This window comes from Diabrotica virgifera, chromosome 1 (genome assembly GCF_917563875.1).
Source record: "Diabrotica virgifera virgifera chromosome 1, PGI_DIABVI_V3a".
NCBI lineage: Eukaryota > Metazoa > Arthropoda > Insecta > Coleoptera > Chrysomelidae > Diabrotica > Diabrotica virgifera.
The window spans coordinates 310,044,121-310,063,274 of NC_065443.1; the positions used below are offsets into that span (position 1 = coordinate 310,044,121).

Here is a 19,154-nt window from a genome sequence, read left to right on the forward strand (position 1 = left end):
TTTGTCCTCTCATCACATGTCCCAAGTACTCAAGTTTTCGTCTTTTGATAGTATTATTTCCGGTTGATTTCCTATCCTTCTAGTTATTTCCACGTTCGACATTCTTTGAATCCATGATATTCATAAGATTCTTCTGTAACACCAAAATTCAAAGGCGGCCAACTTATTCAAATGGACTTGTTTCGATGTCCATGCTTCCAAGCCATAAAGAAGAGTAGAGAACACGTAACATCGAAGCATCCTTAGGCGTAGTTCTAACCTTATATCCCGACAGCAAAGAAACTTCTTAAGTTTAATGAATGATGCACGTGCTATTTCAATACGTGTCTTAATTTCTTTGGTTTGGTCTACATTTAATGTTATCCATGTTCCTAAGTATTTGTAGTTATCCACACTCTAAATTACAGTATCTTCAATAGTTAATTGGATATTTGCGTGTGCTGATTTAGCTATGATCATGCATTTAGTTTTCTTTAAATTCATCTTCAGTCCGTACTCATGACAGCGTTCATTAAGGCGTTGCATTACGTTCTGTAAATCATTGTTGTTCTCCGTTATTATTAATGTATCGTCTGCAAAACGTAAGTTGTTCAAAACTTCTCCATTGATATATATACCTTCTATTGAATCTGAGAGCGCTTCTAGCGCTTCAAGTAGTGGAGACAGCAGGCAACCCTGACGAACTCCTCTTTGTATATTGATATCTTGGGTGTCCTGGTTGTCAACTCTTACCTTGGCAGTTTGATTTCAATATATATTAGATATAACTTTCATAACACGACTGTCAATATTTTTGCTTTTTAATATATCTACAAGCTTTTTATGTTGAACTTTATTAAATGCCTTTTCAAAGTCTACAAAACATAAATACATATCCTGATTCATGTCCATGCATCTCTGGGCCAGCACATTCAAGCCGAACAAAGCATCTCATGTGCTCATACCATTTCTAAAGTTAAATTGTGTATCACTGATTTCATATTCGAGAGTTTTAACAATTATTCCGCTGTGTATTATTTTCAAAAATGTTTTAAGTGTGTGACTCATTAAAGATATTGTTCTGTGATCCGAGCAGGTTGTTGCACTTGGTTTTTTGGGAATTGCTACAAAGGTCGATTGCAGCCATTGTCTGTTGAGTTGTTACTTACCCTCTCGTTTTTATTCAATGTTGTCTGTAGGTGAGGGACCGCTTCAGAGTTACTCCAAGATAGATAGGTTGGTTTGTGTGATCTAATGCATGTATTACCGTTCTACGCAATTTGGAGTTTTCGCTAGGCTTCCTATGCGCGAAGGTGGAAGGCACAGACTTGGGTTTTAAACGGATTGGGTCTCAGGAAATTCTGCAGGTAGTACACCATCATTGTTTTTAAGGCAATTTCGAGTTTATCCTCCGCTTCTTCAAAACTATTTCCTTGAGCACATATTGCGAGATCGCCAGCATAGAGTAAGTGCTTGGTTTCAGTCGGCTGGTTTCATGAGTTGGTCGTTTGTATAATATATTGAAAAGCATTGGTGCTAAAACACTTCCAAGTGGGAGGCTGTTCTTTTAAACTCTCCATCTACTTACGTTGATAGGCTTCTACAGCCCCTGTTAAGGTTTTCTTCGAAGCCCTCTTCAATGTATTCTGTTAGTGCAAGGACCTGACCGGTGCAAGATTTGCCGAGTCTGAATCCTCCTTGTTGTGTGATGAGGTGTTTTTCGCCATTTTTGTTTCTATTCTGGCGAGGAGTTTTTTCTTGTATAGTTTGAAAAAGTCACAACAGCGAGTCTACCAATATTGAGCAACAGAGTATTCGAGCGTAATGTGTACCGGTGTTAATTCCTAGCTTTGGTATATACATATAGTTACATCTAAGAAATGGCTACTTCGATACTCGAAAACGATTTATTTCATCGAGTTCATCTAGGTATTCATTTGTAAGAATTCAGTTATTATTATCACAGTCAAAAATCTTAATAAACATTCTTATATCTTGTATTTTACGGCAGATTTATTCTATTTCTATGCATTTTCCTTTTAGTATATGTGTGTGTGAGAAAATGGCTTGGATGCAGATCCGTTAGCCACAAACTTTTGTTTTATTCTTACTTCAATTTATTAGTTTTCTTATATCTATACTTATTTCACTTAAATGACTATATTTGTTTCTTTCAAGTAGTTTATGAGTAATTTAAATATTTCCATTTTATGACAACTTAGTAGATATTCTATACTAACTGGAAAATGCACTTGTGTTTATCGTAAATTGTAATATTATTGATTTATATATCTCTCGTTAATTTTGCATTCAAAGAAAATATGATTCAAATCTCTACTCGAAACAATATCACAAAAAATAAACTGATGAATTAACTATTCCTAATTTGTGCAGATTTGCCTCATATTTTCCGTGTCGACTTTTTAATCTGGCGATAGTAGAAATATCTTGCTTTGGCGTGTTATACTTAAATATGTATTCAGGTGGCGAAGGAAGTTCTTGATGTAATGAAAAATATAAATTTTTTGACATGCTTGAAATATTTTTCCATTGTTTTTTCCATATTTTATTTATTCTAGCTTTGACATCATTTATTGCATCTGTCGATAAGATCTGAGTTAGGACCTCACCTTTTTTTATTGCCTCTTTGGCCAACCAATCTACTTTCTCATTACCCAGTATATCGGCATGCCTTTTTGCCCATATAAATACTACTTCCAATTAAGAGGATCGGTACGTATTTTCGGCTGCAATGCTATTCAAATGGGGATTCATTTTTTTCGAATCCTGAGAAAACTAATAAGTATTTTTGAAAAATTTAAACGCAGAATGAAAGATTAGGTTAATAGCGAGGGCCGAAAGTCCGTGAGAACTTCTATAATGTTTATTTTAATAAGTTACAGGGGTGAAAAACTCAGAGAAAATTTAGTGTGATTTTGAATTTCAAATATATCAATCAAAATAAACTTTTTATTTATTATTAAGGACTTTCGGCCCTCGGTAATAATCCAGTCTTTCATTCTGCGTTTAAATTTTTCAAAAATGTTTATTGGTTTTTTCAGGATACGAAAAAAATGAACACAGTGCCGTGGTAATATTTTCCAAATCTATCTTTGTCTTACAACGCACTCAGCCGAATATAATATTGTCAGCATATATTGTCAGTCAGACACTGACAATCAGTGATAATTTTAAATATTTGACATTGCATCGGGAATATGTTGAATTATTGATTAAATATTATTGATATATAGTGTATTTGATAAATAATTGATTTAAGACGTGAACTTAATAAAAAGTTATTTATTGTGTATTATTTTTGGAAGATCCAAGCAGAGAATACATCAGGATAATATATTCTGTGGTCCAAGTATTTTGTTGTTAAAGATGTTCAAAATTGTAAGAGTTCCATAACAATATATTATTAAAAAATCACTTTAACACTTTTCCTCTTTTCTCGATTGAGTATTAGTCTTTGTTGTGCAAATAAATTATTACAATCACTGAATACATAGTTAGTGAAAAAATTATCACATTTATTAACTGAATTAATAATTTGCAATTATAAAAATAACAGTTATCCAAGAACATTCAAAACCCATCTCTTTAAATGAATGATGACATTTTCAAGTAGAATGACATTCTAGTAATGTTTACATATCCATACCAGTGTGAATTTTACTACACGTAATTTGCCGTGTAAAGATAGAAAAAGTAGGGTTACAGGTAAAATATTTGCGAATTATGTACCCATAGCCTTAAGACAAATTATTTTTTATATTACATAAAATTTTTGATTTATATGAACTAAAATCAGTGTTTTCAACTGCATGTTGACCTACTGTTGTTATCACAGCTTTTTTAATATTATTCTTTTTAATCCATTCTAGAGCTTTTTCGATGGCTCAGCTATAAACATACTACTAATATTAGATAATTTGTAATTATTATTTTATTTCAATGGACGGCCGGAGTGATGACAGAAGTGTCAATTTTTATTGACAGATTTTTTGCAAACCTTTCCAAACAAACGTCGTTGTTTAGTGTGGCAAATTTGTATTTTTTATTATTTTTTCAGTTTTTACAGAGAATATTTCCGTTTTTTTCCATATGTAAGTATTGTTATAGTTACTACAACAATTTTACAAGGTTCTGTAAATAATAAAGCATGATGTTTTATATAAATAGCAATAAAATGTATATATGGGTGAAGTAAGTATTTATTTGATTTTTAGATTATGGCATCAAAACACGTTGTTCGTTTTTCGAATATTGTAAAATTTTAACTTTATACTAATTAAAAAGTTTTGAGATTCGGTAAACCCTATCTTTTCAACGTGTTTACATTCTTTGTTTGGAAAGTGATCATAACACTGAATATAGTCGCAGTTCGCCGTGGCGTCAACTCCGGCCGTCTATTATTTTAATTGTTTAAGGGCCGGTTGTTCGAACGCTAATCAACAATGATCATTATCAAATAATTAATTACTGTCAATGTCAATTGTTAAAACATAATTAATTACCATTCTGAGACTATAATCAATTAATATAACAATAATTATTAACATAATTAATAATAAATCTCATAATTTTAATTAATTATGTTTTCAGCAACCCAAACAATGTTGACATTGACAGTTTTGGTGACAGTAATTAAATATTTAATAATGATCATTGTTGATTAGCGTTCGAACAACCGGCCCTTAATGTAGTAAACTTTGTATCTAGGGCTTTTCGTCTTTCTCTTATTACAAGAGATGTCGCTGTTTTTGCGTCTCAAAGGTGGAATCATTGCATCGCGATGTTTTCTCTTAAATAGGCAGGGTGTTGATATTTGTTTTAGAGTTGTGACTGCATATCTCCACTGAAGAAGCATAGACGCAGAAATAGCTATCTGGAGATGGTGGTCCAACTCTAAATCAAATAAAAACAAAAACTGCCGTTACCTTTGTAATTATTATGTTATTGGGTATTTTGCACATACATAGCACATCCTACTCCTTTTTGATTTTTAGAACCGTATGTGTAAATTACTGTGTAATTCACAAAGTCGCTCAGGATAGATTTTACTAAAATATTATTTAATTGATTTAATTATGTATTTGTATTTGTAGTTTTTAATAATATCCGAACAGTATCAGCTACCTGTGTCGTGATCGGATATATCAACATATTCCCCAGACAAAGCTTTAACTGAGGTAAATGATAGCTAAAGGTTTTTCAACGGCAGCATCCCTCTGTAGCACCGCCGTCCGTAACAAATTAGCAAGTACACTTGAAGCGAGCGGCGGCTGTTTAGGTCGAAGGGATGCATTACGGCGAAGCTATTATATTGTTATTAATAGAATGACCCTCGAAGGACCAACTCGTTACTCTAATGGCTTCCGCATAAAAAATTCTGAATTTATGTATCAAGTCTAAACCCGGACATTATGCGCTCCACCGCCACATAAACTGTGCGGTCGTAGTCATGTCCGTAGTGTTCGTAACGTATTGCTGCGCTTGTTTCGGCTGTCGGGAGAGTCTTCCAGAGATAATCTAGGAATGCGAGACGTTGCGGCAGAAATAATTAATATAGTTTGGTAATAATAGTGTAAAGTTGCAGCCACGGGATAGCCCTGCTAGATACTCTAGCGTTTCGTGCAGTGCTATTTGATCACTATCATTCCTATGTTACAACTATATTGTTACTACAGTGTGTAGTATTATTATAACAAATTAGATTATAATTTTAAGATAAATTAATGCAATATACAGTGCGGTGGAATAAGTGTTCCCCCCCTGTTAACGTGTTTATCTTAAGAATATAAGCAAAACGCTCGGACAGGTCCATTTTTAAACTAATCATAGTATGTCATAGCATCAACGTTTCGAACTTTACGCGATCCCTCTTCAGGTGACAGGCATAACTTTGATTTTTTTAATGGTAAAGTACAGCATGTGACACCTCATTTAACAGCTTTTAAAATACTGATTTCAAAAATGTATAATACTTTAATCCTTTTTAAGATCGCAGGCCCAAAATTTCGGTCGAACTCTTTTTAAACGCATTTATTTTTTTCGAATTCCGAGAAAACTAATAAGTATTTTTGAAAAATTTTAACGCAAAATGAAATATTAGATTATTACCGAGGACTGACAGTCCCTTAGAATAAACAAAAAGTTTCTTTTGAATGATATATTTGAAATTAAAAATCACACTAAATTTTCTCTTTTTTCCACCACTGTGACTTATTAAAATAAACATTATAAGGAGTTCTCAGGGACTTTGGATCATCGAGAATACTGTAATATTTCATTCTGCGTTTAAATTTTTCAAAAATATTTATCAGTTTTTTCAGGATTCGAAAAAATGAAATAAATTTAGAAATAATTCGACCGAAATTTTGCGCCTACGCTCTTAAACAGGATTAAAGTATTATACATTTTTGAACTCTGTATTTTAAGAGCTGTTAAATGAGGTGTCACATGATGTACTTTACCATTAAAAAAATAAAAGTTATGGCTGTCACCTGAAGATGAATCGCGTAAAGTTCGAAACGTTGATGCTATAATATACTATGGTTAGTTTAAAAATCGACCTGTCCGAGCGTTTTGCTTATATTCTTAAAATAAACAAGTTAACAGGGGGGGGGCAACACTTATTCCACCGCACTGTATTTTCATAGTATAAGCATTGGTGTATTTACTGTTTTGTAAACACTATAAACAACGTGTTACCTTGCAAAGATGGTAACCTTGTCGATTCAGCAAAGTATTCAAAGTGGACACGACCTGACGTTGAATTAAATATATTTTATGCACGACCGAGCGGTAAAGTTCATATTATGTATACATTTGGCGGGCGTAAAGTGCCACTTTAGCGCCCGCGGGCTTCTTTATCGCCCGCCGGACGGTAATGTTAGATGGCGGGTGTAGTTAGTGAAACACAAAGTTTTTATTTATTGTATTTTATTTTAATAAAGGAATTATAACTTTAGCAATCAAACATAAGTTTCCTACATCTATAATTTTATATTTATAACACAATTTGAACAATTATTTATAGAAATGTTAGGATTTGCTACTTTGCTCTGTTGTAAGTTGCTATGAACTTCCAATAACTCCGTATGATTTGTGGAAGGTGCATGCCCAAAAGAAGCACGAAGTACGTTATCTCCTGTACAGTAGTGTTCATAGTGATGTCATCATCAGCCCACAGTCGTCCACTGCTGAACATAGGGCTCCTCGAAAAACTTCCATTCAGATCTATCCTGCATAGTATCATAGTGATGTAGTGATTAATAAATAACGTAAGTCAATTTACTGTAAAATTATTCCTGGAATCCTTATTAACGATCCAGAACTCCTAGGTGGAACACAAAGCTTCAGTGAAAACGCGCTATCGATTTGTATTTTGTGATAAGGTCTTCACCTCATTCCAAGACTTTCCTTGATCTCTTATTTCGTCCATCATGGATCTTCTCCAAGTTTGTGTTAAGTGGCATCTTTTTCTTTTTCCTTGGGAATTCCACTCTAAGACAGTCTTTGCAATACTGGAGCTATTTTTTCGGAGATTGTGATCGATCCAACCCCACTTTATGGACTTTACTTCATTTTTTACCCTCTTTTGTTCGGTCAGGTGTAGCAGATCTTCGTATCTGATGATCTGATTTTGTCTGCAGTTTATCTGTAAGGGTTTTTTCGCTTTCCAGGTTTAACATCCATAGAGTAGAACAGACATGACATTTTATTGGAATATTCGGATCTTTGTCTGTGTAGTATACTAGCCAGACCTCCATGAGCGTGTTGAATGCTTGTTGAGCTGTTCGTATCGTCATACGAATATCGTTTTCTGTACCTCCGCTTTCTGTCACGGCACTTTCAAGACACGTAAAAATTTCCACATTTTCATTTGCATGTTGTTAATAGTAAATAGTATGGTGTTTTTTTTGCACCTAATCTCATGGATTTGGTTTTATTAATATTCATGAGGTCCCAAGTCGACTCAGCCTAAAATAAAATGAGTACCTTGGATAAAACCAAGAGTAATAATGGGCAAGGAACCGTAGCACTGGACCTATTACCTTCCTTGTATACCGTAGGATCAAGAGATAGCATACTACCCTGCTATAATCCCAAAGCGGCGTTAGCGATATAAAAAAAAAGTATTCTTATATTATCACATAACAGTACAACTTCACCATACAAGAGACTTCTTTTCGATGGTGAATTCGGTGAACTGCCAATCCAAGCTTACTGGACGATATTCGGAATAACCTTTTATCCCGACACTACTTCTACCATTTGAACATTAACACATCAAATGCCAGTGAAACATTGATGGAAAATAAAATTTTGACAAGATGTGACGTGCTAACACCATTTGGAGAACAAGTCCTCGGTTGTTCAGAATCGGAAGAGATATGGCGTGGTTCTTTAAGGGATGTTATTAGTATACTCTTATTAGCTTAGAAATAAAAATAATAGGAAAATCAAAGGAAGAATGTCAAATAAAAAGAAATAAAATATTGAGCGCCACTGGTTACCTTATGGGAACCAAAAATTATACAAAATAGAAACTTTAAAAGAAAGATAGCTAAATCAAAATAAAACAAAAACATAGTCAAATAAAAAATATATAAAATACTTTTATACGAAAACAAATATGGTGTGAAAACAAATATGGTGCGAAAACAAATATAGCGTGACTTACCTTATCTACTCTATACTCAGCCAATTCTTTATTGTTCTTACGATACAAGAGAGAAGGAAAAGAGAGATAATAAATTGGTATTTTGCAAATCAAACATTATTTATTAAAACAAAAAATGAAATTATGAATGAATGGTGTTACAAATAGAGATCGAGATTACCAAACAAAAAAATGAAAGAAAAGTTTTACATAACAAAAAATAATACCTTGTACAATATTGTCCTGATCTTCGTGGTGGTTGTTAAGTCCAAGGCGAGATTTCACTTCACTAAAGTCACTCGTCAATATTAATAGATACAGCAACAGTACATAATTAATTGATGAAACTATAGTTCATAGAAAAATTTTTATAGAAAAATTCAGCATTGTATGCATTCCGCATTCTCAAAATAAATTAGCACTACAACAAAATATTTCAAAAAAAAAGAATTTGTTATCTAGTTCATTAACCGGATTCAAAATTATACAAAAATAAAGCAACTTCATGCTTTAAAAGAAAACTTCTACTTCTGCTTGCATGTCAAGAAAGATGGTACCAATAGGGGTACGAAAATATCGCGTTCGCTTAAAAGCAGCTGAACGCAGTGGCCTGCAGATTGCTTAAGCCATACTGGAACAAACACTAACCAAACACAAGAACTTATGCAATCAAATTGCACAAACTTAACTGGAACTTCAACACAAACTGATAGCTCAGGTGTCGCTGCGAGCAGCGGACACTCCGAGGCCTCCACTTCTTGACTTGTCGACAGTTCTAACCAAAACTGAATTCTCTGCCAGACAAAACTTAACTCCTCTCACCACTCTCTGACTCTAACCTCAACAAAAACGCCCTTTCAAAAAAATCAGAAATTTACACTCCCATATTGGCAACCGAGTTGGCAACCATCAGATACTTAATCGAATAAGCATAAACCAAATATTTTTCTTCCAATACGATAGCGAGATAATGATAATAAGAACATCCCACTGAAGCTATAATTCTTCTTCCCAACCAATAAGAAACCACTCACTTTCCGTAAACAGTTTTCTCTAGGCTCCCAGGCTTTTTCGCAACGTTTGCAATACTGCACATGGCGAAGTTGTTGGATTACATAAACACATTCAGAGCCTTTTATCGACATTCCAACTCAAGTGGACAGAATTCTGTCTCACAAAAACATTAAATTCTTTTGATATTTAGCCGAAGACAAACAAATACTCTGGTTATTAAAGAATTATGACCAAAATTCCTTTGTCGGTTGTTAGATAAATTAAAAAATAGAGATACGAACACGCATGAAAATCGAGAAAAACAACGTAATACCGAAGCTTTATGAGAAACACTCGAGGAAATAAGAATTTATCGATTCAATACTGTAAGAAACAAATTACGTCATACCTACACACTCCAAAGCGATAGATTTGCGAGAACTCATCAATATCTGAAAACAAAAATGAATTCAACGAATCTAACATACAGGGCGTAGCGAAAGTCAGTGATTATAAAATACTAGTGACCTTTACACCCGTTACACATTTACCCATAAAACAACATATTTTGCGCTCTTTACAACATTGCGAAACATTGAAATGGAAGTAGACGATTGAATTTCTTTTCAATTCGAGCTTAGATAGCAGAGCTGCAAATTATTTCTGTAACGAACTGGTACCTATCACATCAGCAAACAGAATTCAATCCTGCGACCCTTTCGTATCGTCATATCAATTCGAACGGAAAAACCAAAAGCGCGCCTTTAATTTCCTGTTGATAATTAACTAGATAATAAATACATACGCAGTATTTTTTCTCGTGGAATTAAATTTGGCGATCCGGCGCAAACGGAAGATTTTAACGGAGGAAAAAGTCACCCTCGTCAACTTCAAGCCGAGATGTTTATCTGGCGTTCAGGTGGAAATGGGAAATCTTACGATACGCCGAAAGGTTGTATCTGCCGCATACTAAATGAAATAACAATTGTATATTTAAACGTATCGTGAAGTTTGATGTGTAGTGTCTTGTGCGTTGAAAATATCAATATATAATTTGTCAGTATGTCTCTCACAGACCTTTTAAGTTAATGATAAAATTTCTTGCCATTTCAGTAATATAGCAAAAATACCGGTAACTGAGGTCTTTGTCTTTTAGGTTCCCCTGTTGTTCCGAATAATTTACTCGCATACATTTTCATAATTAACTATTTTTAATGAAATAAGCCACAGTTTTACTTAAAAATGATTTTATTAACGTTTCGATAACATTTTTGTTTAATTTATTAATATTGTTTGTATTTTGACAACGGCATCCGATTTGGACGTCGAAACGTTAATAAAATCATTTGTTTAGTAAAATTGTGGCTTATTTCCCATTAAAAATAAATTACAAAAATGCCACAAGAAAATAGCTTCAGAACAACGTACATTTTCACTTGTGTTTTTATCCTAACACTTATTTCTCCGTTTGCTTATGGATTCAACGATGATTCGGTTGATCTCCTGGCTAGTTTGGTCCGAGATTTGGATTTCGGAATTTGACATAGAAGTGCCCCCTCCATCGTCGATGCAGCTCCATATAGGCACTGCAGCTCCATACAATAGATATTTTATAGGCACCCCATTTTTCCATCCCCATTTCCAGTTTTTAATTACAATTTTATATTTTCTTTTTCTCTCGTGCGAACCAGATGCCTTATTATTTAGCAGGATCGCCATGTGGTATAAGACCCCGCTCAAGCTAGTAAATGACTTTCCATATTGCACTTTGAAAAATGTAGATTGTACATTGGCACTCTTTAATGATAACTTAAAATATTATATCATAACCCGGGCCAGTTCAAAAGCGTACATAAAAGACGGTGTCTCAATTTTGCCACTAACGACAAATAATTAATAATCATCAAAGTAAAACTCAAAGTAGCTTGTAAAGACTCAATCTTTGACACAATTTTAGCTGATTCTACATGGTAGAGCAATAGGTCTCCCTATTGTTAACTCTCGTATTGTTTATTTGACACTGAACTGAATCACGTGATGTTTTTGGTTAATACGATGTTATTTCTAAGCTTCTATTTAATAATGAATGTAAAATGTAAAACTAATACCCTGTGTGGAATACTCCAGATTCCTAGCTTCATCAAACTATATCTCTATCTACATATTGTAATGATATATTATTTTTGATATTTATAATGGATATTATTGTGAAATAGGGTTTTTGTCGCGGTTCTGAAAGAATTAGTTTGTTAAATAGTTTTTTAAATGTTTTTATTATAATCTAAATTGAACATAAAATTGAATGTTTAAATGTGATAACAAAAAAAAAATAGAAATCTAAGTTTGAAAAACAATAACTTTAACTTGAAAAACTTCCTACAATTAAATGAAACAAATTCCAGTACCTTATAATTACTGTCACTGAATGCCTTCTTATTAATATTTTATAAAATTTGAATTGTTGGATGGCTGAAAAATTAATGGATGTAAGACCAGGTCAATTGTCCATGTCAAAACTGTCAAATAAAATATTTCTTTTCTTCTCAATTTTAATTCAACTTTCAACTCCAGGATCAGGAAACAGGATACTATTATTAATATATTGTTTCAAAAATTATTAATATTTACAATTATGGATACTTCACAAATTCTTCTTTATATTTCTAATAAATTATCCACACTATGCTGGTTCAAATTCAGGATACATAGTATTTTTATATATTAAAGGATACTTTACCAAATTATAAGTAAGTTTTCTTCAAATATTTATCTAATTTCTTTTCGATTATACCAAATTTATCATGTTTATGCTAAATTATTATATTTTCTGTTAATTTTCAAATCTTTTTCTCTATCAAATTTATAGCTTCATTTCTAATTTCTTGACTGCCTTCTTTTGTCATTGTGACACCTCTTTTTTTCCAATTTTTATTCCAGAACATTCCAAACGAAAAACAAAAAAAAATGACAAATAGAAAACTTCAATTCCTTCTTTTTTTAACATGCTATGTCAAATTAGTATGTCATCCACCATCCTATAGAGTTATTTTTGTTTTATTATTTATTTTAATTGATTTTAAGGCATTTCAGATCAGAATTATTACTTCTGTATAAAATTAACATCTTAAATGTTAAATATTATTATTTTAACCTATAATTATTGTTTGAAATGTCCATTTATCTATTTACATTATCTCAATTATTAAAAAAAAAACAAATATAAGTCCCTACATAAGGTTTTAATAAATGTCTTATGCTAATTTTGAATGTCCTCATATAAATGATATGATCTTTAATAATTTTTATACTATTCTATGGTATATTTTCTATAAATTACATCTATAATCGCCATTTCAGTCCATTTTGGTTTCTAAACACTTTAATCGGATACTACGTTCTCTGATCTTCGACATATACTCTGTTTTAGGACATAGTCATATCGTTACAATTACCCCAAAATAATGTTAAAAAAATTGAATGTAATTAAAATTTTTTCAAACATTAATTTTCCTTTATTCTATGCAAATTCTTAAATCTAATATTAATCTAATAAAATAACTCAAAAAAATTCATAAACAAACTAATACATTCATCCCATTCATCTGCTATCATCTAATACTCTTTTATGTAAAAAAATGCCTCATGACGTAACACAAATAACCTGACTACTAACTGTCACTCATGGAACATACTGAACATACCTTAAATTTATCTATGTCAAAATTGTCAATGTCAATTCAGATGCCATTTTGTGTTTAGTGTTTACATGTTTACATTTACATTCTAACTACTGTATTTTTATATTTATATCAATGCAAAAATGTGATATTTTAAAACCTATACCATTCTGTGTTTTTTTAAACGCTAGACTGTGTCGTTCTTAGCAGTTGGAATTACAAATTTTATACAGAAAATCTCTGGCAAACAATGTGATTTATAGTAAGTATTACATACTTTTAAAAGTTATTCAGTCTCATCATGATAATATTTGAAAATATCATTAATGTGGAATATGCCTCTAATTTTATTATCTGCATCCATCAACACATAACTATTTATTGCATTCTGATTTGCTATGATATAAGGGCCTTCAAATAAGGGTTGAAATTTTTTACATAGATTTTCTCTCAAATTTCCTCTTCTGAGATTTCTGACTAGTACTTGTTCTCCTCTTTGAAATGTTATTGGTTTCTTTATTTTTCGATTATGTTTTCTCACATATTTTTCAGCTTTCCTCATGATTCTTTGATTTACTTTTTGTAACACTGCTTCATACTTATCTTTATTATATTCACTAATCCATTTTCTGTTTCCTATATGTCCAAACATTAAATATTCTGGTATTTCTTCGGTATTTAAATTATGGGTATTATTTAAAAAATATTCTACTTCATGTACAGCTGGTTCCAAAAAAAACTGATACGACTCTTAAAGCGCATTTTGTAGAAAATTGGGCAGTGTATTTTCTTCTTCTTTTTTTGGTCTCGCTACAAAGCGATTACCAGCACGATTTATAGGCGATCTTGATGTAGTCTGGCTCTAAGCCATATCAAAATCACTGACTATGTTCTTGTAAAAAGCTTTTGGTGAGGTGTGATATAATGAATATGAGTTTAATTATATTTAATTTATTATATTTTGACGGATATATACTTATTATTTAAATACTGTAACTGTCACTGCCAAATCTTAAAATTTGTCAAATAACTTCAACCTCAAAAAATGGCTGTTTGTTTGTTTATTTTATTATTTGTCATGATAATAAATATAATATAATGTCAGACCAATCATACACTGCTCAAAATGATCAAATCTTACTAAGAGTCGTATCAGTTTTTTTGGAACCAGCTGTACATGCTGCTCCCAAGTTAGATGATTTTCATAACATACAATCCTTAAATATTTAATTACTTCTTTAATATATCTTTCTGCTGGGTTTGCCTGTGGATGCCTTATACTTGTAAAATGCATCTTGATACCCTTTTTCTCACAAAATGTTCGAAGATTTTGGTTGTTAAAATAGGTAGCGTTATCAATGATACAATTTCTAAATGGTCCTATTTCTTCAGAAAATTGATTAATATATATCTTTAATGTTTTAACATTTGTTCTTGAGCATGGATATAGCTTAATAAATTTTGTATATAAATCAACTATCACTAGTATATGCTTTTTTCCTGTTGGACTGGAAATTAAATTTGAAATAAAATCCATGGAAACTGTGTTTAGTTTTTCATATGAAACATTAGACTTATATGTGTTTTTATTTTTGAAATTCTTTTCTTTATTTAATTGACATACATGGCACTGTGTAGTGATTTCTTTTGCTATGCTCAGATCATTCTTTGTAAAATAATTATCCCTAAAGAGCATCCAAAGCTTTCTTGATCCTATATGCATGTAATTGTTATGTAAATCTTTCATTATTTCCTTGGTCAAACTTCTACTGATTACATATACTTCTATTCCATTGATTATTTTATAATACACCCCATCTTTACTAAGTTGCTTTTCCTTTTCCTCAAGATTGATTTGATCTCTCATTATCTGTTCTTTAGAGTATAACCCTGTGCTTTCTACTAATTGATTTATTCCAACTTTTAGTGTTCTTTGTCCATTTTGTGGTGTATTTTCTAACCTTGACAAAGCATCTGCCACTATGTTTGATTTTCCTGAAATGTATTTGATTTCAAAACTATATTCACTTAGTAGTAGGCTCCAACAGTGGACTCGACTGTTTCCATATTTGTTTTTTAATATAGATGTTAATGCTTGATGATCTGTTTCGATGGTAAAATCATTACCCAATAAATAAAATCTTAATTTTGTGACACAGTGTATGATACTTGCTAATTCTAATTCTGATACTGAGTACCCCTTTTCGTGTGGCTTTGTAATTCTTGAAATAAATTGTATCGGGTAATCTACTCCATTATATGTTTGTAATAATACCCCCGATAATCTCTCAATTGATGCATCTGTTCTTAACGTGAATGGTTTTGTATAGTCAGGATGGTATACTTGTAAATTTGTCAGAAAAATATTTTTTATTTCTTGGAATGCTAGTTCTCTCCTCTCGTTCCATTTCCATCGTACATCTTTTCTTAATAGTTCAAGTAATGGAATTTCTTTTTTACTTAGGTCTGGTATCATCCTTTTATAATAATTAACTATACCAATAAATCCTCTTAAAGTTCTTAAATTGTGTGGTGTTTTATATTCTTGAATAGCCTGTATTCGTTCTGGATCCATCTCTATTCCTTTAGTGTTAAGTTTATATCCTAGATATATTACTTCTTTTTGAAAAAATTTACATTTTTCTTGATTTATTTTTAGTCCAACTTCATCTAATCTGTCAATTATAATTTTTAGGTGTTTTTCGTGATCCTCAGCCGTTTTAGAAAAAATTAATATATCATCAATGTAGTGAATTACAAAATGTTCATATTGATCCAAGATATCATGAAGACATCTACATAAAGCACTGCAAGATGATTGAAGTCCAAATGGTACTACTTTGAACTGATAGACAACTCCATCTATCTGAAATCCTGTATACTGTCTACTTTTCCTTTCTAGGGGAATTAACCAGAAACTATGCCGCAAATCGATTTTTGTGAAAAAAGACATTCCTGTAATTCTTCCTAATATTCCATCTATACTCATTGGTGCTTCAAATTGCTTTTCGGTGATATTGTTAATATTCCTTGCATCTAGACATAATCTGATTTCACCTGATGTTTTACGTACTACTACTATTGGGTTTATAAAACGTGTATCTGCCTTTTCAATGATGCCATCTTTTAGCATGTTCTTAATTTCTCTGTTTACTTCTTCTCTATATTTATATGGTATTGGGTATGATTTTATTTTAAAGTCTTCTTCTTCCTTAACCTTTATACTATGGGTATAATTTTGTGCAATTCTATTTTCTTTATTGATAAGCCCCTTGTGTTGCCGCAATATGGAAACGACTATTAATTTATATTGTTCAGGGCAACTTAAACTTTCTATAACTTCTTCTTTACAAATAAAATTATTTTTCATTATAAAATCATTAGTCCTTCCTTCCAATTTTACGCACTCCGCTCCGTAGGCATCCTTCTGCTCAAATTTACCATTCCTTAAATATTCATTATAGTTATTATTCTTTTTAATATTATTGGGCATTTCCCTATCATAATACATTTTCTCTTCATCAACATAATTATTTTCTTGTAATATTATACCGTCAACTCTTATTCCTTGTTCCACCTCTTCTCTCTCCATAAACCCTATTTTTTTCCCTTCCAAAGTTACCATTTTTTTTTAAATCTATCTTTACTTTATTCTTTTCCAGTTCGTCATTTCCCATTAAAATGTCAACACATAAGTCCTTGACAATAATCCTTGCATACTAATTTGTTTATTAAGAATATCAATTTTAAAATTAGCCAGTTCATTAATTTCTCCCAGCTTCTTATTATTTGCACCTATTATTTTAATTTTTGGAATCTTGATTATATCTGTTAATTTTAATGTATTAAAAATAAAATTTTCCGAGACTAGAGTACTTTCTGAACCAGTATCAATCATAACCTTAATCATGTTATTTTGGGCCATAGCATTTATATAAATTAAATTAATAGATTCAAAATTTTTATATTCATCTAAAGAAATAAATTCCGAAGGTTTTTCATAATGACAATGGCCCAACTTGAAATTCAGAAAGTCCTCTACATAAAATTTGGATTATTAGGATTGTCAGATTGTGTCTGATCATTTGGATCTAATTCTCGATGTCTTTCACTGCTTTCACTTCTACTATTCATATTTTCTTGCCATGCACTATTCCGTTGACTGTCTTCGCAGCTCTGACCCCTTACATAATTTACCTGTCTGTTGTAATTATATCTTTGTGCATTTCTCCTGGTGTTAAAATCTTGCCTATTATAATTATTATTATTATTAAAATTCTCTCTATTACCTTGTCTCTCTTGTCTATTATCATTAGTATTATTATTAAAATTCTCTCTATTACCTTGTCTCTCATAACTAGTATTATTGTTGTTATTAAAATTTTGAGAATTACTACCATACCTATTATTGTTATATGATTGTCTATTTTTACTATTATTACTTGTAATATAACCTCTTTGTACTCTTTGAATAAAGTTAATAAAACTGTCTACTGTTTGAATGTTTTGTACTGTGACTGTTTGCACAACGTCCACATTAAAGTGTCTAGAAACATTCAAAACTGTTTCGTCTTCTCTAAGTGGTGGTTCTAAATATTTTGCAACAGTTATTAATTTTAAAGCATAATCTACCATATTTAAACTTAAATTGCGATTATACTTTCCAAAATATAAAACTTCCCTAAATCTAGCTTGTTCTAATTCACCCCAATAATAATTTAAGAATTTATTTTCAAATGTTTGCAGATTATCTAAATCGTTTTCAATGCTGGCAAACCAGGTTGCTGCATTGTCACTTAATGTCATTCTAATATAATCTTTTATATCATTAATATTATTCACTGATCTTAATTTATGTTTTAAACTATTTATGTATACTCTAGGATGTAAATTTTTTATGTTACCAGAGAATTTTATACCTGTCTCATTTGTTAAATTCAAGTAAGGTCTCCCTATGTCTCTTATTTGTGAAATGTCTTCTATTCTCTGTTCTACATTCCTTATTTGATGGTTGTTTGTTTGGATATTTTGTAGCATATCATCTAATTTTTCTTCAGTTTTTCTCCTTTCTTCCTAAATTTTGGCTTCTAAGTTATATTTTTGGATTTCTATGTTCCGTTCCATATCTATATTATTATCTTTAATAATCATATTTATTTCTTTCCTTTCATTTTCTATTATTTTCTTGTAGTCATTATGTATATCTTTTATTTCACTTGCTAATTTTTTCTCTAAAGCATCAAATTTTTCATCCATCTGTTTTTCTAATCGTTTCACAATTTTAGCATTATTTTCTTCCATTTTTCTGGAATTCTCTTCCAATTTTTGTTCCATTTTTTTCATATCTTCTTTGATTTCTTTAGACTTCTCTTCCAGTTTTTTGTTGATCTGCATCATTAAAGACATCAGTGCTGTCATATTGACATTTTCCTCTCGTTCTTGTGTTATTCCTGTTGTCTCTTGTAGAACTTGAGCTACACTCTGCTCTTGTTCCGCCTGCTGAGTTTCTCCGTCCACTTCCACATCTTCTTCGTTCTTTTTGTTTCTTAAACCTTTCCTTCCTTGAGACATTTTTGAGATCTTACTTGTTAAAATCCAATTTAAAATAAAATATAAAATTGATTCTAATCAAAATTATTTCAATTATATGAGAGCATTTATTTTAACAAACTAATTCTTTTAATTAGGAGGTCCTACGTTGTGACGCCAAATTTGTAATGATATATTATTTTTGATATTTATAATGGATATTATTGTGAAATAGGGTTTTTGTCGCGGTTCTGAAAGAATTAGTTTGTTAAATAGTTTTTTAAATGTTTTTATTATAATCT

The 19,154-nt window shown here is 31.4% G+C and overlaps 1 protein-coding gene across 1 annotated transcript; it reads right to left on the bottom strand.

The window, feature by feature from the left end:
- Nucleotides 1-17,361: 17,361 nt before the first annotated feature.
- On the bottom strand, nt 17,362-18,894 carry LOC126878598 (GATA zinc finger domain-containing protein 4-like). The gene is made up of 2 exons (XM_050641410.1): nt 18,689-18,894; nt 17,362-18,202 (listed from the first exon to the last, which is right to left on the bottom strand). Exons 1-2 carry the CDS (start codon nt 18,892-18,894, stop codon nt 17,362-17,364), a joined length of 1,047 nt encoding a protein of 348 aa, XP_050497367.1.
- Between the last annotated feature and the right edge of the window lie 260 nt (nt 18,895-19,154).